The sequence below is a fragment of the Aythya marila genome (genome assembly GCF_965140915.1).
Source record: "Aythya marila genome assembly, chromosome: 5".
NCBI lineage: Eukaryota > Metazoa > Chordata > Aves > Anseriformes > Anatidae > Aythya > Aythya marila.
The window spans coordinates 53,494,030-53,517,605 of record NC_139046.1 but is presented as its reverse complement, the minus strand read 5'-3'; the positions used below and the strand labels follow the sequence as shown (position 1 = coordinate 53,517,605).

The window sequence follows — 23,576 nt, the reverse complement described above, 5'->3', positions numbered from 1 at the left end:
AAAAAAATAGTAATAATAAATAAATACAGGGGAAAATACAAAAAGAAGTTTATTGCAAACTACTACAATAATTTATTGAAGCAAACTGCATGCGAGTGAAGGAGAGACGCCGAGGAGGGGGGCGGCAGGAGGGCTGTGTCAGTTGTAGGGCACGGAAGGGCAGAGGGAAGGAGTTACACCAGTCTCTCCTGCAGCAGGGCGAGCAGGCTGTGGTTAGAGGACAGGCAGGCACCCCGCCGAGACCAGAAAAAGAAAAAAAGGGAAGCTATGAGGGGGCGCAGGGGAGGGCGAGGCAGGGAGCGGAGGTCTCGAGGCCAGGAATGAGGTGGGAGGCGAGCAAGCTGCTGGATCCCGCTGCCACGACTGCACTGCTCTGCTCAGGGCAGCAGGGGCAGGCGCAGGCCGAGGCAGGCTCCCTCGCCTCCCAGCCCGGTGCTGAGGGGTGCAGCACCGCTGGTGAGCAAGCTGATGGCCCAGAAGCGTTTTAGTGTCGGTCTCGGAGAACAAAACCCCAAGCTCTCCCTTTAGTTTAGTGTTCTGTGCAAGGCTCTGCCGGCTCCGCTCCTCCGGGGGGGCGGTGGCAGGGCATGGAAAGCAGCAGAGGGGCTGCAGCAACCCGGGGGCAAAGCAGGCAGCCCCGACTACGCTGGCACATCCCCTACAGGCAGCGGGGTCTGAGGCAGGAGAGGTGTTTGACCCTACCGCCCCGGGCAGGAGACCCTCGCTGCTGGTGGGTGAAACCAGCAGGGTCAGGTCTGATCCTCTCTTTGTGCCCCGTCAGTTAGGAAGGGGCATGGGGAAGGGGAAAACCAGCTTGCCACCCAAAAACTTCTCCCTGGAAATCACAATAAATTGATCTAAACAAGGGGTTGTATCACCCCTACTAAGGAAACGGGTTCCTGTGGTTCACCACCCCCTGCATGTTTGCCATGCGGGGTGTTCGCGGAGCTGCCTGCCCAGGGGTGCTGCAGCCCTCCTGCCTACCCCCAGGAGAAGCACGGGAGCCACGGGGGATGCTCACACCCAGATCACGAGCTGCCAGGGTTGCAAACTGCCCGAGCACAAGCTGCCCCACCACCAGAAGCGTTCTGGCTTGTTCCGACACAGACGTCAGTGTCAGTGGGGAAGGGAAAGGGGAAATCAGGACAAACGACCCCATAAAAGCTCTCAGGCTCGGGCCACAGCTGGATTTCCAGGCAGGGCAGGGGATAGAGTGGGTGTTTAGAGTCAGTTTCCAATTGAATTCCACGTTTTATTGCTGTTCTCCAGACCCCAGATACCCGATTTTGCCTGGCTGCCGTGTTACAGACCGATGCTGCTGACCGTGCGCTTGGACAAGACACTGGGGCTCTGTTCCAAGCACATAAACCCAACCAAACAGAAAGAAAGAAAACAAGTAAACAAACGAAAAGCCCAGGTTATTTTTCACCTCTTCCAAAGAAAAAAAAACACTAAGAATTCAAGGCCACTGAGTCTCCACACACAGTTTCAGAGAACAGAGCGAGAAAGATCCGAGTCTCACTACCAGACGTGTCACATCCCACGCGAGCCTCTCCGAGGGTTCGGGGCTGTCCCAGCTACGCCAGCAGGCGACACTCAAACTACCAGGCTCTGGGGAAAGCAGCAGCGTTTTGTGCAGAAGCAAGGAGCTTTGAGCACGCAGCTGCACAATGCTCCCTTAAAACAGAGGCAGGGAGCGAGCCGACGGCCCCTTCCTCCTCCTCCCTCAGCCTAATCGCCTGGGATAAATTCTCCTGAGACGACCGGACCCGGTCTCTGCTTCTGGATCTTTCCCCTAGACCCGGAAAGGAGAGGCAGAGGTGGATGAGGAGCACGGCATCCCCCACCAGCAAGCGGCTCACAACGGCCCTAAGTCACGAGAACAAGTTCCTGGCTAACGATGTCCTTCCCTGCGAGAGTCAGGGGACGCAGAAAGAGCACTTAACGCGAGGAGCTGGGAGGGAAGGAGACAAGAGCCAGCTGTTCCAGCACTCACCTCATCCTCCTGCTAAAACGCTGCCGCAAAGACTCCCACTGCAAGCAGGCTCTTCTCCGGGCTCTCCCTCTACTCTGGAAAAGCTACGAGACAGATCTGACTCCGGAGCACTGCCTCCCCTCAGCTCTCCTCCCAGCGGAGGTCAGGATGGCACGGCGTGCTCCCTGGGGAACAGCCCGAACCCCTTCCACCCCCACCCACCGAGAACAGAACTCAAAAAATACCGACCCTTTTTTATCAATAAATAAGGAATCTCGTTACCACAACACAAAAACGAAACATGTTCAAAGTGCAAATTACTGTCGTCAAACTGGGATGCTCCTCCTTGCCTCTCTCCCACGCAGGGCTCCCGTAGCCCCCGGGGCCTCTCCGAGCAAACATGATCTACGAGCCAGGGCGTTCCCTCAACTTCCTGCCAGAGACGGAGCAGAGCAGCGCGGCGAGGCCGGGGACGCGCGCTCGCTCCTCCGCAGCTCGCCCTGCCGAGGGGGCCTAAAGTGCCAAGCCAACCTCCCAGCCCCAGGAAGAAGAAGGAGACTGCAAGGACCAGAGTGCAGTGATGCATAGAAGTCGGGACCACGGGGCGGAAGGGAGTCCTAAGAAACTCGTCCAGAGCGCACCGAAACGCTTCCTAGCGGGGCCACGTCAAGAAAGGCATCGCTTTGGGGCAGAGCGAAGGGTTTCGGCCATTCCCCCTCCCTCAGAGAAATCCGTCGCTCGGTCCAACTTGCTCTGGTAACGGCAGCGCGTGCCCCTTTCCTACAAAGGAGCAGTGACAAGACAGAAGTGGTTGGGAGAAAGAGGCCGTGCCGTGATCCACGCCGGAGGAGAGCAGACCCTTCGGTTATTTACTAGTATTTTAGGTTTTTTGCTTAGCTTTTCTCTCTTTCAACACGCGTCTCCATCATTTTTCCTTTTTAAATACAGAGTCCGAGCTGTCCCAGCACCCACGTGCTCCCCGCCCACTAGGGTCCAGTGGAGTCTGAATCTTCGATGAGCACCTCCGTGGTGGCTCCCAGGATCTCTGTGTTCATGACCAGCCCTTCTGGGGTCGCGCTGCTGCCGCCGCCCACGAAGAGCTTGCCGTCAGCCACCAGGCTCACGCGCTCCGCCCCGCCGCAATACGTCTTGGGCATCCCGTCGGGGTTCAGCAGCAGGCAATCCGCCGGGGCCGCGCTCCCCAGGGGGTCGGGAAGAAGGGGGAGGCCCTGGCCGTCGGTGGGCGGCGCGATGGCCTCGGGGTTGGTGCCCAGGATGTCAGTGCTGGTGATCAGGGCGCCCGCGTTGGCGGCCAGTGCTTCGGCAATGAGCACTTCGGGGTGGCTCTTGGCTTTGTGGGCCACGACGCTGTCCTTCTTCTCGAATTTCTTGCCGCAGATGTTGCAGGAGAACTGGTAGAAGGAGTCGGCGTCGTGCTTCTTCATGTGCCAGTTCAGGGAGGCCTTCTGCCGGCAGGTGAACCCGCAGATCTCACACCTGGGGAAGGGGAGAAGGGGGGGTCACGACAAAGGGGCCATCGGCACGCCTTTGTGCAGACACAGGCAGCCCAGGAAAGCAGCAGGGGCTCATTAAGGGGATGCCACCACGGCGCCAGCTCTTCCAGAGATATTTACAGGGGCTTACTCACGCTCCTCAGATCTGAGGCACTGCCTGAAGGAACAGGTGAGACAACAAGCAGCAATCCAAACACTCCCACAGCTGCGTGCTCAAAGGGAGCCGGGACTCCAGGTCCCAGCCCTGCCTTCAGAGCTGCTCTCGGAGCAGATATATCCACGGGTCACTCGGGAGGGTGAGAGAGGCAGAGGTACTCACTGCAAGGGCTTCTCGCCCGTATGGATCATTCGGTGCACCGCCAAGTTGTGAGAACTCTTAAATGCCCGGGCGCAGTACTCGCAGATGTAATCCCTTTGATCTGAAAAGCAACACCAGTCGCAGCGTTACTCCCCTGCAGCCCTGCTGGCTCTCCCTGCCCTCCTGCTGTAGGCAACGCTGCCCAGGAAGCAGCAGAACGAGAAGTGCTGGGAGGCCAGCAGACAGCAGGGGAGGAGGTGTCCCACAGGACACCACAGAAACTGATGGAGAGTTAAGGCATGATTAGGACTCTACGAGCTAATTAGCCATTCTGACCAGTGCTGAAGGGTGGCAAATTAGGATAAAGCTTGGCTAGTTTTATCCCTCTCCAGAACCCCTGAATGATACTTGCCAGAGGGTGAATCGAGAACTCTACGGCCCATTTCCTTTCATTTCCTTAGAAGATTGTAATCTGGAAATGAGTAATATTCTCCCACTGCTGCAAGTCTGTACCACCTGCCTTAGCCTCACTCTCTCCGTAAGCACTGGAGGTTTCCCCTCCACCCTCCCTCTGTTCCAGGAGGAGTTTGGATCTGTCTCCCAGCTCCCTGTACCTGTGTGGTGCTTGGCGTGCCGCAGGAGCTGCTTCTGGAGGCGGAAGAGCCGGCCGCAGGAGGGATGGGGACAGACGTATTTTTTCTTCAGCAAGTGCTGGTACTTGATGTGATGCTGGAAAAGAAGAGAAATGAAAGGTTTTAAGCTCTCTTTACGCAGCTTAGATGATGGCTGAAGCCCTCCGATCCCTGATGGCCCCCCTCCACAGTGGCAGGCCCTGGTGCAGATGGCCCTCCCCTGCCCTCACACACATCAGGAAGCAGCAGAACATCGCAGCCCACCTGCAGGTACCGCGGGTGAGCCAGGACGGTGCCACAGCCTTCCATCTCACAGCGGACGTACTGGATCGGGGGCTTCTTCCTAAGGGGTCGGTAAGGAAACGAGCAGAGAGGTCAGCTGAGAAATCCCAAGGGAAGGCAGCGTGAGATAAATGAACGTGAGTGCAGCTCGGTAACGTGAGAGCAGGTTGGTAACGTGAGAGCAAGGGATCACTGCTCCAGTATTCCTGTTCGGGCTGTGCTGATAGAGGTTCTGGCCAAGAGTCCGCTCTGTTCCTAGAAACATCTGAGGGCTTTCACCAGAACTGAAAAAAACCCAGATGCAAGGCTCCCCTAAACCTTACCCCTGTACACTGCCAGGGCAGGGGTCAACTCAGGAAAGGTTAAAAAAACAGCTGGGAAGAAACCAAACTTAACACCCACAGGGAAAAAATGGAAAAAAAAAAAAAAAGCAGGGAAGTCAGTACATGCTAATATTTTTTTTCTCCCTTTAATGCAGATTTCTGTATTGTGAGAGAGAGATGCCTCTAAGACAATGAACATCTGTGTAGGACAACGAGGAACAATTCTTCAGAACACAACTGAGTAGAGGGGTGTCACTTACCTTCTCTTGGGCAACCTCGGACTCTTGTCATCCTTTCTTCTCCTTCCCCTCCTGCAGCAGATACAGAGAGAATTCAAAGAGGTTTCTTCACATTGGTACTGGGCAGAGGTTTTCAGCAGTGTGCTACAACACTACAGAACTCTTCTGCAATTTTAGGCTGAAAAATAACACTGCACCCAGCAACTTGGGATTAAACAGGCACCTGCTCTGGATCAAAGTGGCTGATGAGCTTCAAAGGAGTTTCAAAGGAGTTATTACTCCTGGGGTAGACGGGCAGGTGCCCTAAGGAAAGCAAGTAACCAGGCCTTCATTGAATTGTCCCTGCAATTTGCACAGCTCCTGCATCACACAGAAGACCAGTCCCAGTGAAAGAACAATCCTGACATGTTTGATACCTGGGTCACGCTTTTTCCTGCATGGCATTTGGTGGCTTGTGGCAGATCTCACACCACTCTGCCACTCCCGACACAGCCGAGTGAGCTGTGGTTGCAAGACTAGTGCCAAACCTAGCAGTGAGAACGTTTTCCTGCATTGCCTCAGCCCCACCATCCCCAACCCATCAAACGCCAGCGAACAGGTACCAGGCAGCCACAGCCCGGCAGGCTGTGGTCACAAATTACCAAGTCTCCTGCCACAATAAAGTGAGGAACTGCTATTTTAAAAACCCTCTGCCAGGCTTCACATGCTTCACATTTTTCCTTTAAACCTGCGACTGTCTGAACAACTTGCAGCCCTTGATTAAATTCAGACCTTTCCAGGCTGCACGTGAGCACACAAGATTCTGCTCTTATAAGTCGCTGCTGCAGACAGTTAGCAAGCTATTGCCTCATTAATGCAAGCTCTAGATAAATCAATAAAGACCGAGTTTGATGCAGATTCAGAGGAAGGCAATATTCTCGCAAAGTAAATGCTTTGTGTGGTTTGCTCTCACAAGCCCTCCCATATCCTAATGAATTTTTTATCAACATATAATTTGGCCTACACAGTCCAGAATTGATGGTGCCTTTTATTTCCTCTGCTCTGTTGGGCAACATTTCACACCACGTGAAACACATCAGTCTGGGAGGCTAGGAAGAACGGGATTGATGGTCCAGCAGCTATTTTTCAGTTGTCTGAATTAACTGTAACAGCTTACACACCCGTCAAGACAAAACAGGGTCTGTGCTCTGAGCAGACCTGCGCTTACATGTGAAATCCAAGCCCCAAGCAATAGCTCTACCCCAAACACTGCGCCTGCTCAATCATACTGCTGCACCAAGACACTTAACAGCAGGCTGATGCAGTCAGTCTTTTCTGGACTGTACTGAGACATCTTTATCGATGGCGAGGCCATGCCAGTAAACAAGCTGAGCAGGCACTCAGCATTCAGGCCAAGCCTTCAGAAGCTGCACGGGTTCTTATGGGCAAAAGCAGCACCAATCCAGCAACACAACCACAAGTCTCCGAAGGCCACCTTTAGGAGGAGAAAACCTTCTCCAAGACACAAACATCTGTACTTCCCTCCACAATAAATCAGTCCTGCTACAGAAGGCTGCTTAGAAACAGCACCAGAACTTCCAACAGAGGTGTGCAAAGCCCCGCACCGCAGGCCAGCAGAGGGAGCCACATTTGCTCCCATTTCTCATGGATGAGATCAAGTGCAAAAGTTTTTTTTTCCAGCCTACCTCAATGATTCGGACCCTGACACAAGTCCCACCTCTCTCATTTGCCAGAAGGCAAGCTGCAGAATTGAGTTCAAGTGAGAGGACACTCAAGTATTTCGAGGCTCCACTCCAAGTACCAGTGACCAACTAGGCAATGCAAGTTTGTTCGCTTTATTTCTCCAAAATGGGGCAGAACCCAGCTGTTTTTCCTGGGCTTTGTTGAGTTAGTCCCAAACATGCTAAAATGACACTTGATGCATACAGAGTGCTCTCCCATCCGTCTCCAGGCACACAGCAGAAGAGAACTGGCCTTCCCAGACTGCTTTCTAACACAGTCTAATAAGCCTAACACACTTCAGACATCACAACTGAAGCCTCTTTTTTTTAAGAACTCTGAGTATTTCACAGGATGTGCCTGTATCCAGGTAGGCTGACTAAACCACACTATGGAAAAACTTTCCCTAAACTAGATGAAAACATGAACCATTTTTCCTTGCCAAACACAGGCAAGACACTAGGAAGCTGCACTTCTGTAAGAACAAGAGGCTCTGCCCTATTCTTTCAGACCCAGAAGGGGGAACGCAATAATAAAACTACCCTTGTACACTACCAGGAGTGCCAAGTACATAATACAGACCGGTACATACAGTTCCAGAATGTTACTCACTTCCTTGGTGGCTCTTCATCTTCATGAAACTCACTCTCTTCTTTTACCTCTACTTTAATCTCTTTCTGCTTCTCTTTTTCCTCTTTTGCCTTGCCAGCTTTTCTCCTTTGCTTTGGAGTTTCCCTACAAAGACACAACCACAGCGTATTACTCCTATGTTAAGTGGCCACCTGCATGTATTCAAAGACACCCTCATGCCTCTCTCTCCTCTTAGCCTCTTTTGAGCACCTCTGGCTGGCAGTGCCTGGTTCTTTGACATGTTAACACCAAGGGCTTCTCTCCTTCCATACTACTAAAAAGTAGCGTCTGCGTTTTACAGAGATTTAAGCAAAAACTGGGTAGTAGTTCACATTTTAATCAAATCCCTTTTTCTAATTGGGAAGTAGGATCACTGGAGAACCTGACAGCCAGCAGGGCTCTAATAGCTTTAAACTAGGAGAGAAAAATGGTCCCAATAGCTGTAGGCAGTAGGGAAACAGTTCAATGGGAGCCATTTCACCTCAGCAAGTCACACAGGTTCTCTGGGTCACATTAAGCTTCAACTACCATGTCACAATTGCTCTTGGCCTACAAACAGCAAGTAGGTAATCTAATATACTTTTCTAGATGGGGCTTGTAGGTTTCATCTCTTGGATCGTCTTTGAAGGGAACTTCTTCCTCGCTGACAAGGATCTCTTCCTCGTCATCGCTGCTGGGAGAAAAGGAGAACAGAGGAGCTTAGCAGCAGCAATTTCAGCACTACTGCAAAAATATTCATGCACCACCCTACGGGATAGGAATGACACTTTTACACTGCATTTTTTCTTCCCACGTGACTGGGGAAAGCTAACAGCTTGCACTGCCTAAGGAGCACAATGACAGCCAAAGCAGACAGACTAGGCAGAGCAGCCCCTTCTTGTGAGCCCAACCAGTTACAGCAGAAGGAATAAAGGTACGAGGTGAGATGCCCACCCCTACCAAATACATTTCACCACACCTCCTGACACCTGCAGTCCATCAGGGACCCAAAACAAAAATACAGAGGTTCAGGACTGCATGAGCACAATTACTATTCTTTCCACAGACCATGTCACAAGCCCTTGAAAAGCTTGAGATTGTGTTTTTCCCCCATCTTGACATAAAATATGAAGAAACACTGCAAAGTAAGAGCTTCCTACCTGATTCCAGCTGGAGACTGATGCTCTTCTGTGACCTCTGAAAGGAAAAAGCCACCAGTAAGTTTCAACCTGCAATCTCTGCAGTGAGCTCATCTGTCTCAAGATACCTCCACCACCACTCAGCACCAGGAGCACTGGTGGCAGGAGGCACCACGCCTGCACCGGCCACATGCAGCTCCCTTCAGAGGTCCCCAGGATCTGCCTGTCTCCAGGCAGCACCCACCCTCCAAGCCAGGGCTGCCCACGTACCGTACTCGAGCTGGTCCACGTTTGGTTCTGACTTGCAGACGAGCTGCAGGGAGCCTGTCTTGGACCTGGAGGCACGCGAGTTCTCGGTGTCGCGCTGGCGGGCCGCGGCGGCCGACCTGCTGCTGCGCCAGCTTCTGCTGGGCCGGGCTGTGCCGGCAGCAGAGCCATGGCTGAGGAGGCTGGAAACCTCCTCCTCTTCCTTCTCTTCTTTGGGATCTGAAACACACGTTGCGATCCCGTTAGTGCTAATGGGAATAAAGGTGAACGTCACGGTTATTTCATGCCCCTTGCACGGTGTGGAACAGCACAGTTCCCCACTGCCTCCAAGTAAAGACACAAATATTAAAAATAGCTCATGTTTGCCTCTGATAAAGGTGTGTAGGACAATTATTTGCTGGCTCTGATCTCCCCTGAGCAACACAACCATTTGTAAACCTCAGCAACTGTTTAATGACAGACTAGGTTCAGAATTGGTCTGTATTAAAAGTTGTGTTTGGAGAATCCCCTAAGCACATATTTAATCCAAAACGTACGCCTGGTACTGATCCAGAGGAATCCAAACTGGATGTTTCTGCTCTTGTGCTAGAGCAAGACGCATCACAAGCACCGCTAGCCTGAGGTCTCTGCACTCATTTATGGCTTCTGCAGGTGGTTTCTTTTTGGCTGACCTCCAGATACGCTTTGGCAAGATAACAGAGCTGCCGAAAATTATAGGTGAGCAAGTTCATCCCTTTAAAAATTAAGGCTTCCAAGTACGGTTCACCTGATTTCACTTTCTGGTGGTTGCTGGAACACCAGGCCTCGATGAACTCAAATGCTTTTTGATATTTCACCAATCACATGCTACAGAAACCCATCCCAAGCAGCTGGCTAGGCTCGGCACTCCAGGTTTGTCTCTGCATCAGCACACAAAGCACCCGCAGTGGGGCACAGGGCCTGTGCTCTAGCCTCAGCTCTGACTCCCTCCTTTTTCCTTAAATCCCTTTACACAGCTGTCTGATTTGGGGGATTGTGCTGCTCAAGCACCAGCAGTTTGCCCCAAGAGGACAGTCACGGGCTGGAAGAGGGGCTTGGAAGCACGGCTGTGTGACCCACATCCTTGGAGGGCTTCACGACCTGGAAGGAAAAAGCCCCTGAGCAATAGGATGGGCACTCTGGGTTGAACCCAGGACCAGAGATCTCCAGAGGGACCCTCCCAGGCAAATGCTGCTCTAATTTCACATCAAACCTTTTCAGCTGAACTTCTAGCATGCTGTTTGGTTTGGGTCCCTCATTCCAGAAGTCATTAACTGAGCTGGAATCACCAACCTCTGAAAAATCAGAAGGAATATAGGACACAAAGCTCCACAAGTTCATTGTGAAACAGCAACCAAGTCTGATGTCTTACACGTGCACAGCCAAGTCCCTCATCAAAGCATGAACTGCAACCAGGAAGCCAAAAAAGGTGTATGGATCTCATAAAACAGACAGAGTTCACGTTGGTTTCAAATCTTCATTGTGATCATCCTTAGTTTTGAACGGTAAATCGAACTCAAAGCCACTTTGAAACCATTCTCCAGGAGTTTTCCCATCAAGCACTACCTTTCTACCAGCATTCGCACACGCTGCTGCTCTCAAGAAGATGGTTATTCCCTTGGAAGATCATTCACGTGGTGATTTCTTGGTAAGAACTACTATTTTATAGATCACACTTAGGGAGTTGAAGCAGACCTCCCTCAGAATGGATTCCTACGAAGCACACCTGAGGCACCGCTCACCTGGCAGCTAGGCCTCATTTCTCTGAGGTCAGGGAGTTTAATATTAAAGCCTTTCCTCATGAACTCTCATTTTTTACTTTTACATCTACTTCAGCACTGTCTACAAGTGTTTGGGCTTGCCTAAAATCTAAAATAGAAAAACAGGAAGTCCCTCTTTTTTTTTAATTGAGTTTCCAGTCTCTTTCCCATATCCAAATTCCCTTTTTAATTCACAGAAGCAGCTTTCTGAGGGACCCAGCCTGCACATCCAGAAACAGAGGAATAGCAGTGATGGCAGCTGTCTTAGAGAAGAGCAGAACTCCCCGCGCTGCTCCGCTGTCTAACCCACCCGATCTGGCTTTAGAGGTGATCACAAGGCTCACCAGAGATATTACAATTAAAATTAGGATCAATCTACAACTGAAATGGTAAAATTACAATTAGGATTCCTCCACACACCTCTGAGGTTAGGCAGGACACAGCAGCACTCACATCTGCATCTAGGTTAAGGATCGTGGTTGTCCTCATCTGTCACCCTTAAGAGATGCCCATGTTTCCCAATTAACTTCACCTTGCAGTAATTAACCTTACAGCTATTTTCAGTCCTGGCTTGGGTGCCACACTTGACCTGGCCAAGCCTAGGCCGTGTGGGTGAGTACTGTGCTGCCCCTCTCCTCCCACAAACGTGTCTGCACCAAAGCCCACGTGCTCCTCAGCTCACAGGGTTCAGCTAATTACAGAGAGAAGCAAGATAAGATAAGCAGAGTGAGTGTTGTCACTACAGCTAATCGGGCTCTGTCCTTTCAGAAAGGAAGATGCTGCTCTAGTGTCTCGAGTCTGAAACAAAGAAAACTTCAAATTAGAAAGGCTGCAGCTGCCCCTGCACTCACACTGCCTTGCAGTCCCTCCCGTGCAGAGATCTGCCTCCTCCAGCTGCCTCTGCAGGAGCCAGCTGCAGGCTGGGTGGGTGCCAGCATCTTACGGGAAGCCAGTCAAGAGATACAGGGAAAAATCCACTCCTTGAAATCCTACCGGTCCTTTTGATCCTTTGGTCAAACCTTGGAGTCTCTCCTGCCTTGAACTCTCCCTTAACTAAGTATCTTCATGATAAAAGCAGCTGCCATTCTGGGGTAGTTTCTTGAATTCTGGGGTAGTTTCACCATCCTGCTGATCCTTCCCAGTTGCATTCCAGCTAACAGCATCCGGGACAGAAAATACATCAATCAGTGATGGAGGTACATTAATTTGAGAGTCAGAAAAGGGAAAAAAAGACGGAAACCTGGGACGAAATTAGGTGCAGAGCTGTAGCTCTGTTGTAGTAGCTCGGGTTACCAAAAGAACAGACTCTGGGCACTGTTCTACTTCTCTACAAGAGCTTACCCGGTAGCATCCCATCCTCACTCAGCGTGCTGGGCATCCCAGGGTCCCACACCATTCATATAAATAAATATAAAAGCATCACTTTATAGGCCAATCTTCCCACAGGCAGGTGCTTACTGCCTTTGTTTTTACTACCACTGGACGCAGCAAGCGTTAAGAGCGTGCCTGGAACAAGGACCGGAGCAGTGATCACATATCCCACAGCCTGCAAGAGCCAGCCTTTGTAGGAGAGGTACCACGCGTTGCTGCCTTCCAGCTCTGCCCTGCTGGCACCTGAAAATCCACTCGATTACTCCCAGAAATCGGAGCTGTTGGTACTCTGCATCAGCTGTTTCCAGCCACACTTGTTCAGATGTTCAAGCTTTTATTTACCCGCCCCCTGTGAGCCTGCAGCAATAAAACATGAACCTTTCTTCGTACAACTATGCTAAGGGAAAAGAATGAACTATGAATTATTAAGTTTCAGAGTGACTGGTATAAAACCAACTGTATCACAACGTGTACACCTGTCTGAGCACTGCTTTAATTGCACATACTAAACATGTAAAACATGTTTAATGCCCCATGTGGTGATGGCTCAACCAACAAACCCGTCAGGAAATGAATCCTACTGCAAGCCTCCATCTGAATAGCTTTTTTTCCCCCTAAAATATCTGTGAAGTTGAACGTACAGGGCACAGGAAAATCCTCACAGGAGTCGGAGTAGGCTCGGGCAGCCCGAGCTGTTTAAATGCAGCATGTTTTTAGAAGGCTTGATTATAAGTCGTGTCATCTCTTTCAAAACACTGACAAACGCCTCAGGAAAAGCAGTCATTACCAAAGCAGCGTGAAGCTCTGAGAACACAAATAACGAGGTGTAATACGAGTTATCTATCCTACAGCTCAGCTTTGTACGGTTCAAGCCCTAAAGTTTTCCATCTCTTCTGAATTTGTGGGCTTGTGTCTTTTCTCTGTTAGAAGCAGGCTGCTAGAGAGCAGCCTCGTGTTCCCCACACCATTTCCCAGTCCTTGAAGTAATTCTCTCTGGCTTCCCCTTCAGCACAGCCCGAAAGCCAGCGTGATGGGAGCACAGCTAAAATACCAGCCACCCACAAAGCACATTGCAGTAGCCTCATACCAAGAGAGCAGGAAGAGAAATAGCGAGGAACAAATCACCAAGAGAGCTCTCCAAAGCTGGGAACACCTACAAACAGCGTTCCACCCCCCAGCTCCTGCTAATGCCCGCTCTCTGCACAATAAGCACCTGATTTTCAATTCACTGAGTGAAGGACACGGAATACATTCATTAAATCTATATTCCAGTAATTACTCGGGCCTAACAGAAATGAGAATTATTTCCACGAGAGCACGCAGCGTCGTAGAAAGTCGGATGGGATTTATACAGCTGTATGGATCCGTTTTCAAGCAAAGATTAAACACTGTACTTATGTCACCAATATTCTACAGGAGCACACGAAGGAAATATTGCACTCGCATGACTAAGCAGGCCAGGCAGGAAACACCACCGCTACGCTGACTCTGCAGCTGCCGTGGTGCACAGCAGCAGGGCACAGCCTCATGCCAGCTCTGACACAACACACCTTCGACTTTACCCTTGCAGTAAGCTTCCCATGGGGCCTGCACTGACGGACCTTTGTGCTCTGCTCTGCAGCCAACGAGCAGCAAACCCTTGGATCCTGTGGCTCCACGTGAAGAACACAAACCTTGGCGACTTGCTCTGCTGTTACGGCAGTTTGGTTACGACCGACGGCACAAATCAGCTGGCATCACAGCCATCGCCTCTGGCCTTCCTTTTCTGAGAGCAGCAGTGGTGATTTCACTTCGAAATATGATGTATAAGATCTTACAGATGTTACTGGACAAACCTTGGTGCGCCAGGCTCCCCACCTCTCCAGCAGATGCTCAGGATGTCACGGTGCGCTGCACTCGCACCAACTGCTCGCCCAGCATGCACACACCAACAGCAACTGCTGAGCTCGAGCAAATATAATGTTCCAACCTGGATGTAAAACTTTGCGTTGTGCTGTTATCCTGTACTACAAACCGCCACGGAAGGAGAATTAATCCCATGTCAGAAGGCAAGCCGGTAGCTGCAAACACGACGTTCCCAGTCTCCACCAGACCCACCCAGCACTTTACTGCGACACCAGTTTGCACGCAAAGGTTCATGGCATCTATGCCGGCTGCAAGTTTCATAATAATAAAGACTCAAGAAACGTAATAAATGTTTTTCTTAATCTCACATTCAAGGTCAAGCGAACCTCTCAGAGGCCCAAGTTTAAGAAGGCACTCTCCAAAGACACCAAACTTGGGAATCAGCAGCCAGATGCCTGCCACTTCCAAGGACACGCTGAGAAACTGTGGTAAAAATGGGGCAATCCAGCAAGGTAAACGTTTCTACTTACAGGTATTCAAAACACTGGCAATCACCATTAAAATATTTCCTGATATCACTTCTTTTACACATATTAAATGGCAATGCCATGTTTTTTTTGTTTTTTTTTTTTTGTTTGTTTTTGTTTTTTTTTTAAAAAAAAAAAAAAAACAAACATATTCCAGCAAAGTTTGGCCCAGAAGGATGAAGTTTTTACGGTGTAGACGGATGGATGGAGTCAACAGCAAACATGTACGTGTTTGTGGGGTCTGAGCTCAACACACATTGGTTAATTCTGTTTTGGTCTGCAAAAGTACACCTCACTGACTACAGTTGTGACAGATTTCAATACCTGAGCTGAATACAGTTATAGACTCGTAGGAACAAAGTCAAAGAGTTCAAGAACTACATGAATAAAAGCAACCTGTAAAGTCTAGGCACAAAAGCCAGCAAACAACAACCGAGCGGCTCCAGCAGAGAAGGTGAATTCATTTGCACAGGTCTACGATCTCCCTTGCTATTTCATCCTGTTACGATTCCCCGTACCAGATCTAAACCAACACTGCATAAAACCTCTTTATTTATTAATGTGGGGGGACGACTGTTTCAGAAGTCACTGGGTGAGGAGCAAGGCCCTCTAATATTTTTCTACAGAAAGCTGTTATGCAGACGTACAGAGCTCACAGTGGAGAAACAAAGCTCCTGCTCCTGGCCACTGCTCCCCATCATTAAGGCCTTCTCAATAAGGCTCATTAAGCCACTCCCACGTCTCCCCCCAGACTTTGATTTCATCCCTAAGGGAATAACAAGGCGTGAGATTCACCACCCGCTCAGTACTGCGAGGTGAGAAAAGGACAAGCGTAAATATTTGAGCGCTCTCATTTCCATCCACCTTCCAGCTGTCCCTTGAGCACACACACCTGTACTCCTGACAGCAGCAGAACAGATGCCAGCATGGATTTTACCAGCTGCTCGAGAGCTGTCAAACCGCCGCACCGTATGGTCTCAGCTTCTGATAGCGAAGTAACACCCTAGTGGTTATTTGGAATAAAGTTTTTGCAAGTTGGGCACATGCAAGCCTCCTTGGCAGCTTGCTGCAGTTCCACAATCTTGGGAGAGACCTTGGAAAGCACCCGCACGTCACCAAGCAACAGAGCTTTCCCTGGAAGGGCGATTCAGCAGATGTTTGGCTACCTTCATGGGAAAGCCCTGACTTTCTGGAGGGAATACAAGTGTACGAACAAGCGTTGAGCCCTTACCTTTACCAGCTGCTTTATCCGTGCACCTGGAAAATATAAAAGGTAATTGTAAGAGAGAGTTCTTATCGTGGGGCAGCAGAAGTAAGAAACTGTGTTAGATGGAGATGTTCTCAAGAGGGTGATTCCAAGCCCTTATACCAGTATGGGTTAGTTCATCTGGAGGAAGCTGAAGCGAGCAGAGGCTTATAGCAGCAGGGATTGCCTCACCCGGGGGAAGTTAAGCTGCGGGGTAAGAGCACAGCAACCAGCCCCAGCCCTGCCCACGCTGCTTAGACCCACACCCCAGGAGCCCCGCTGTTAGGGGGGCACCGAGCAGCCCCGCTATCGATAGCTATAGGGATGTACGCACACAGGGCCGGCTGCCAGCCCCAAAACCCTTCAGGACGGGGCTGCAGCCGCCCCCCCGTGGACGAACGACCCCGGCACACCCCGCCTGGGGGCTCGGGCAGGGGGCGGTGCCCCCGGGGGCAGCTCCCGCTGCCGATACTCACCCGAGGCGGGGGGCGCCCTTCCTGGCCGCAGGCGGCGGCTCGGCCGCGGGCTGCTCGGCGGCGGCGGCTGCTCCTCGGGCGCCGGGGCTGCTGCGGCGCCGCCGGGGGTACTCGGCCTTGCGGCGGCGGGAGGCGGCGGCCGCCCCCGAAGCCGAGGAAGCGGCGGCGGCGGAGGCTCGGCCCCGCTCGCGGCCGCCCCGCAGCACGCGGCTGCCCCCGGAGTCCTCGCCGGGCTCGGCGGCGGGCGCGGGGCGGCGGCGGCCGGGGGGGGCGGCTGGCGGGCCGTGCCCGGGGGTCCCCTCCTCGCCGCCCGCCGGCATCGGGCCGGGGAGCGGAGTGGCTGCGGCGGCCGCCCCGCGCTGCTTCCCGCCCCGCCGCCACGCCCCCTCGGCGGCCTCGCCCAATCGCCGCCCTCCTCCCCGCCCCCGCGCCGCCAATCGCAAGGCGGTGCGAAGCCCGAGCCCCGCCTCCCCCTCCTCCCCTCCCCGCCTCCCCCCGCCTCCCAGCCAATCAGCGGCCGCGCTCCCGCAGCGCCCGCCCCCGCGGCGGGACAAGCGCCCAATCGGCGCGCCGCGAGCCGCGCAGGCGCAGTCGAGCCCGCCGCGCTCGCGCTCGCTCCCCTCACGCTCCCCCCCTCCCCTCGCAGCCCCCCCCCTCCCGGCACCGGCCCCGCCGCCCCCGGCCCGGCCCGGGCCCGCCCCGCTCCCCGCGGCGCCTCCTACCGCCGCCGCCCGCGCCCCTCCGGCTGCCCCCTGCGGCCCGGGGCCGGCGGGCGAGGCCGCTCGGGGGGGGGCCGATAGCGCTCGCCGCCCCCCCGGCCGCCTCCCGGCCGCTCGCCGCGGCGGTTGCCGGTAGGGCCCGGCCCGGCGCGGCCCCGGCGGCGGGGCCGGCTTTGTGCGGCCGCTTCGCCTTTAAGAAAAAAAAAACGCCCCGGCGGGCGGCGGGTGAAAGTCGGTGACAAAATGGCGGCCGGCGCAAGGGGGGCGGGGCCGGCGCTGAGGGGAGACGCCCCGCTTCCGCCGCGCCTCCGCGCATGCGCGGGGGGTGCCGGGAGTTGTAGTTCCCGCCTGCGGGGTCGGTGTCTGTTTGGCCGGAAGTGGCCGCGGGGCACGCTGGGAGTTGTAGTTCCCGCCTTGCCGGGCTCGCTGTGTCCTCGCGGGGTCGCCCAGCGTGGCTCGGCCCGGCCCGCACGGCTCGCCCGCCACCCCCTGAGCCCCCCCCCGGCCGTGGGGGGACGGCCACCAAGCACCCCGAGCCCCTGGAAGGGCTCTGCTGGAGGAGCCTCGCTCGTTATGTCCAAAAAACAGAGTTATTTCCCCCAAACACACGGTCTGCAGTACAAGATGACACTTCCACAGCAAAAAAAAACAGCTTTCCCCTAGTTCTTGAAAAACTTGGCTAAACTGGTTGGGTTTCGTTTAACTCACAGGATTCAACATTATATAGAACACACTGCAATAAATAAATAAACAAATGCACCGCAATAGAACTGCAGTGCTTTTGCATCCTATCTTAGACAAGCTAATACAGAAAGTGCAACAGACGGCCTTCCTCCTGTGTCAAAAGAAAATTAGATAAAATACATGCACCCTGAGGATGCGTTGGTTACATCTCAACGTGCACAGGGCGTGTGGCAAGGGAGCAGGCAGGCAGGGAGCACAGCACTGCGCCCCAAAACCTGGTTCGTTTGGCCAGAGAGTTTCCCAGTCAGGGGCCACAGCCCCTTGTGTCATGGGATACTGAGTGTCGACATGGCCGGAGGGCAAGCTGAGCTCTGGGAAAAGTTTCTGTGCTAGCAAAACGTCTTCCACAGGGGCACATCTTCCATCAGGCCTTTCGTGGCACCCTTGAAGACGTGCCCTGCTGGGAAGGGTGCCCCACCACGGGTGCAGAATGAGGTGTTCCTCATCCCCTCCCTTCCACATTTACGTTCCTCATTTCCTGGGAGTGCTCTAATAAACCAGCTTATTGTGGAGAAACGCATACAGTCTGATTCATCTTGGCAAAGGCACCAGGCCACGGGGAGGAAGTGTATGTCCTGATGCTAAACTTAAAGAACCCGAAAAGTTCAAGATCCTTGCAGAGGGATCCATTCCGTCCCTCCCAGGCCGAGGCGAGAGGCTGCTGATTCAGCCTCCTGCCAAAGCGCTGGCAGCCCGCGGTCTTGGCAGCAGCATTTTTTAAGGATGATATACAAACTTTCTTCGGAGTTGGTTACTTCAGTGGTTTGAGGCTCATTTTGAGCAAAGAGGCAGTTTGGCTGGCTCTTGCTTTTTGTCAGCCCGATGTCGCTCTGCTCGGTTTCTTTCGGTTAAAAAGTTTCTTTCTCTCCTCGAGAAAAATCCCAGGAAGAATTTAAGTAATGTCTGCTGTTGCTGTTTGTATTGTAAGTGGGTGAAAATATTCCTCCTCTCCCCAAAGACCCGTCTAGATGAAAACCTGATTGACATCACCTTCCGAAGTCACTGTTCTGCTGCAGCTAACCCGTACTTTCTGACATGAAATGACTTTCCATTTATTCTCAAATGAAACCCGTTTTATTTAAAACCAGGGAGTCTTGCTGTGGGTGGTTATTCTCAAGTCGCTCTGTGGCTTAATTTCTCCTCCGTAGGCAGGGCATGGGATTGCTTAACTCTTGTTAAAATGTCTCGGCTAAACCACTGCATGGAAACACAGCTCAGATCATCGGGACACAGCTCAGCCATCGGCCTCTACTGGCCTTGAGTTTCATAATGTGAAACTTTAGAATCTGAATTTAAAGCTTCATTTACAATGCTTACATTAGGGGTTAAATCATCACAGAGGAAAGGGGGGGGAGTAAATCAAATCTTCCACAGAGGTTCTGTTATCTGCAGAAAGGGAAGTGCCTGATGCAATGGTCCTGCCCTAAGAAGCAGCAAGGGAGTGACACAAGCTAGCACTGCCTCATCTTGTCTCTCGGCTGGCTCTTGGTATCACGGGACCTGCAGTTTGGCTTCCCACGTGGCTTTTCTGGAGACAGTGCCCGGCTGAATGTCCTCACTGTGGGCAGACAACAAAAGAGCTGTCACCACTCTGGAGAGCGGCAGTAATTGAATGAACCGTGGTGTGCCAGCTTGGTACAGAAGGGCTCAATTCGAACCCATTTCACCCCGGTGGTGCAGATGGGACCAGTGATGTGTGAGAAGGGGGCAAGAGCGCATCAGCTTGGTTGTGCAGGGCACTGCAGCACCCGTGGCACACCGGGTGAGCTTATCTGTGGAGAGGATGGACCTGGAAGAAGATCTGGCCCCACTGCCCAAAGAGAAGCACATGTTTTGGTGCTCCTGAGGCCGTGCTGCCCCGGGCGATGGTGCTGGTCCCACCAGCAGCCTGTTGTTCAGATGGCAGCGGGGCTAAATGCAGCAGGGAAGGGTTTTTGTGCCTGACCAGGCTGAGCAGCGAGGTGCTGAGCTTGCTTCTCTGGGGCTGGGCAGGGTGCCAGCGCACACCCACGGCTCTGTCGCCTCCTTGCACGCGAGGCCTTGTGGCAGCACCTGAAATGGCCGCCCACGGAGCCCGGAGACTGAAGCGGGGCTCAGAAGGAGCAAAAATGTCCCGGTGGCGGGTAAATGGCTGAGACTGGTGATCAGTGCTTCTGGTGGAAACACTGGTGGCTCTGCTGGGAGTTGAGTCCAAGGCTTGGAGAAACACCCCTGGAAAGGCCGGGCTGTGCTGGAGGAGGCGGACCAGCCCTGGGCCTATCTCCATCACAGTGCCACGCTTTGGTGCTCTCTGCATGGCGATGCCACCTCTTGTCACACACATCAGGTGGCTTCTGGAGAGCGCTGAGCCCTGCAGGACACCAGATCTCTGTCTTTTAGGATGGCTCCACCAGCCAGGAGCCCCCCGAGCACCCCACTGGCCGTTCACTGTCCCCAAAATGAGGTCTCTCTGGCTGCCCGTGCCCCAGGGTGTGCTGTCTGCCACCTCTCACCGTCACACAGCCCACAAGGGAAAAACCCCGAGAGCCAAACCCCGGGGGCGGAGGCAGGGTTGGGGAGCGGAACCGAGAGCCCACAGTGCTCAGCCTGCCACCAGAGCGACCCGGCGGAGGCAGGATGGAGGATTTGGGTGAGCCTCGGGTACCGGGGAGGGCTGGGCAGCCCCGATCCCGAGCTTGCAGTGGGGTTGGAGCTCCAGGAGGTCGGGGGCTTCTTGGGGATGCTGCAGAGGGGACGGTGGAGGAGGTTGGGGGATGAAGCTGGGTGTCTGAGCGAGCGCTTTGCCAAAAATGGAGAGCCTTGTGGCAGGAAATAGGCTTCTGCTGTGAGCGGCGGTGATGTAAGCCCAGCTCCACAAAATGGGGCCAAACAGCCCCAAGATGAAGAGCACCGCATCCGAGGGTGCTGGGGGCAGCCCCAGGTGGGGAGATGGGGCCGGGGAAGCAGCCACCCTGGGTGGGATGTGCAAAGCCAGCTCCTGCTGCGAGGGAAAAGTGGAAAGAGAAAGTGCTGTGCCCTCCCTTAGCGTCGGAGGGGCTGATCTGAGAAATGGGGCTGTGGTTTTGGGGGGGAGCGGCAGTGGAGTGAGGGTGCTTAGGGCCCCCGCCGCCCCTCGGGGCCCTGGCATCCGGCTGGAAAGGAGAAAGGGCGATGGCAGAGAACGCCCTGCTGCCACTTCTGCTCCTCAGCCCTCAGGGGCAGACACGGCACGAACCTTGTGCCGGGGGGCTGCGGGGGTCCCAGCTCTGTCCTCCCCCTGCAGATGCTTTGCTGGCAGAGCTGGAGCAGAGCTCCCGGCCAGCCTCCATGGACTACACGCTGCTGGCACCGAGCTCCACGCAGCAGGACGCAGCCGCGGCCAGACCCTCAGCCAACTGCAGCCAGAAGAAACATGCCCCAGCACCCCCAAAGGTAACGCTGTGGGGTCTCGACAAGTGGGCCAAAGCCCCCAAGATCCTGCTCAGCTCACGGTGGTGGTGCCCACGAGGTGCTGAGGGGCACCGGGGGGCATCCTGTGGGCTCATCTACATGGATGTGTCCTCGCAGGTGAAGCTGCCGCCCCGGGCTCAGCCTCCCCACAAGGATTTGGAGACTGTGTACAGGTAAAATAACAGCCAGAGGGTGGCCAAGCTACCGGGGTTACATCTTCCTTAGCTCCAGCATCAGTTTTCCAGCATCACCTGGTGGCCTCAGCGTCCCTGCAGCAAACAGGTCCTTGTGCAAAATGGTCTGAGAGGGGCTGGGGGGTGAGGAGGGGTCCTGGGGTGTGAGGGACATCCTCCTCATCTCACCCTGGGAGTGGTCCCAGCTATCAGCATACCTGTCCATCGCTGCTTGTGGGCAAAGGGTAGCTCTGTTGGGGTGGAGGGATGGTCCCCAGTGCTCCCCAGCCCCAGCAGCAGCATCCCCCCCCTCTGTGCTGCCCGCAGCAGCCCCACGCTGACCCCACAGCCGCTGCCCCCCTCGCCCACCCCCACGGCGGCCGCCCGGCAGCTGGATGAGCTCCTGGCCGACCTGGGCCACATGCAGAGCAAGGTGAGTCCTGTCCCTGATGCTAAGAGGGACACGGGCAGCCCAGAACCCATCCCTCACCCCAATTTATCCCGGCAGCTGGCAGCGACGGGGCAGGGAGCGGGGGTGCCGGCGGGTGCCGAGCCCTCCCTGGACCACATGCTGGGCGGCCTCACACGGGACCTGCAGGAGCTGGGCATCACCGCCACCCCCACCGGGCTCTGCGCCTCCTGCTGCAAGCCCATTGCGGGCAAGGTGAGCTCCCCGGCCCCATCCCCAGCCCTGCACCCCCTCAGGAAGGGGCACCCTCACTTTCTCCCACCCTGCAGGCGCTGACGGCCCTGGGCAAAGCCTGGCACCCCGAGCACTTCACCTGCGCCCGCTGCGGGCAGGAGCTGGGCGGGCAGCCCTTCTTCGAGCGGGGCGGGCAGGCGTACTGCGAGGAGGACTACCACCAGGCTTTCTCCCCCCGCTGCGCCTACTGCGCCGGCCCCATCCGCGAGGTAAGATCCCTCCCCCCCAAAAAACCCCCCTACACGCACAGCCACCCACCCCGGAGCCTCATTTCCCCTCTCCCCGCAGAAAGTCCTCACCGCCATGGACCAGACCTGGCACCCCGAGCACTTCTTCTGCACCCACTGCGGGAAGGTTTTTGGGGACGATGGTTTGTTCTGGAGGGGACAGGGTGGTCCCAGCCCCCTGCCACCACCCCAGCCCTGCCCGGAGCCCTTCCCCAGCTCGCCCCCTTCCCCGGGCACCCCCCGTCCCCTCTCCCAAGCCCTGGCGTCCATCCCAGCACCCTCCCCGCAGGTTTCCATGAGCGGAAGGGGAAGCCCTACTGCCGCCAGGACTTCATAGCCCTCTTCGCCCCCAAGTGCCAGGGCTGCGAGCGGCCCTTGACAGACAACTACCTGTCGGCCCTACAGGGCGTCTGGCACCCCGAGTGCTTCGTCTGCGCGGTGAGTGGGGTCGGGCTGGGGTGAAGGGGAGCAGACGCCCCCCAAGCCGTGCCGGCACCAGCTTTGTCCCCTTCTCACCCCCAGGATTGCCTGACCGGCTTCGCCAGCGGCTCCTTCTTCGAGCTGGAGGGCCGGCCCTACTGTGAGACCCACTTCCACCAGCGGCAGGGCAGCGTGTGCCACGGCTGCGGGCGCCCCGTGACGGGCCGCTGCGTGACGGCCGCCGGCCGCAAGTACCACCCCGAGCACTTCATCTGTGCCTACTGCCTGGGCCAGCTGTACAAGGGCTCCTTCCGCGAGCGCACCGACAAGATGTACTGCCAGCCCTGCCACGACAAGCTCTTCCTCTGAGCCCCGGCTTCCTTTCCCTTGCTGTTAGTCCCCCATCAGCATCGGCATCACCCTGGTGAGCCACAAACCCCACAGATTGTAAGCCACTGACAACCCTGGCATCGCCCCCGCTGAGCCAAACACCCCTCGTATCGTCCCATCCACCAATATCCCTGGTGTTACCCCCTCTGTGAAGCAATAAAACACCTGGCCCTGCTTTGGTTCTGCTTGTTTTGGGGGTGAAAGCAACGCCCCCATAACCGGGGGCACCTACAGGCACTGCCCCCTGCATCCCAGGGCTCTGCCCCAGCTCCCTTCTTCCCCTCTCCAACCCAGTTTCCCTCGCAGAGCAGCTGGAGCCGTGCTGTACCAGGCAAAAACCAACCAGCACCAAGCCACATCCCACTGCTGCCCAGCCACAGGGCAGGAAGAGCTGCTCTGAGCCGCAGCAAACCTTCCTGAGGGCACCACGGCTTCCCTAAACACGGGGCTGGAGCAGAAAATGGGGTTCCAGAAGGGCAGCTCTGCAAACCCACCTTCCTTCCTGTGCTCAGCCTCACCCCACGCACAAGG

The 23,576-nt window shown here is 54.8% G+C and overlaps 2 protein-coding genes across 4 annotated transcripts; one reads left to right on the top strand and one right to left on the bottom strand.

Annotated features, from left to right (window-relative positions):
• Positions 1 to 31: 31 nt before the first annotated feature.
• Positions 32 to 16,669, bottom strand: ZFP91 (ZFP91 zinc finger protein, atypical E3 ubiquitin ligase). 2 transcript variants are annotated; one of them, XM_082760946.1, is made up of 11 exons: positions 16,241 to 16,669; positions 15,750 to 15,775; positions 9,001 to 9,216; positions 8,752 to 8,788; positions 8,193 to 8,285; positions 7,595 to 7,717; positions 5,285 to 5,335; positions 4,684 to 4,762; positions 4,402 to 4,516; positions 3,809 to 3,908; positions 32 to 3,472 (listed from the first exon to the last, which is right to left on the bottom strand). In XM_082760946.1, exons 1-11 carry the CDS (start codon positions 16,558 to 16,560, stop codon positions 2,962 to 2,964), a joined length of 1,671 nt encoding a protein of 556 aa, XP_082617072.1. In that variant the 5' UTR covers positions 16,561 to 16,669; the 3' UTR covers positions 32 to 2,961. The 2 variants fall into 2 exon arrangements, with proteins under 2 accessions (XP_082617072.1, XP_082617073.1); XM_082760947.1 differs by having other exon boundaries at positions 8,193 to 8,282; positions 16,241 to 16,667.
• Positions 16,670 to 20,268: 3,599 nt separating this feature from the next.
• On the top strand, positions 20,269 to 23,294 carry LPXN (leupaxin). Of its 2 annotated transcripts, none has more exons than XM_082760710.1 (9): positions 20,269 to 20,332; positions 20,966 to 21,114; positions 21,250 to 21,305; positions 21,636 to 21,738; positions 21,814 to 21,969; positions 22,044 to 22,217; positions 22,297 to 22,378; positions 22,525 to 22,673; positions 22,758 to 23,294. In XM_082760710.1, exons 1-9 carry the CDS (start codon positions 20,320 to 20,322, stop codon positions 23,022 to 23,024), a joined length of 1,149 nt encoding a protein of 382 aa, XP_082616836.1. In that variant the 5' UTR covers positions 20,269 to 20,319; the 3' UTR covers positions 23,025 to 23,294. The 2 variants fall into 2 exon arrangements, with proteins under 2 accessions (XP_082616836.1, XP_082616835.1); XM_082760709.1 differs by having other exon boundaries at positions 21,633 to 21,738; positions 22,758 to 23,292.
• The last annotated feature ends 282 nt before the right edge of the window (positions 23,295 to 23,576 follow it).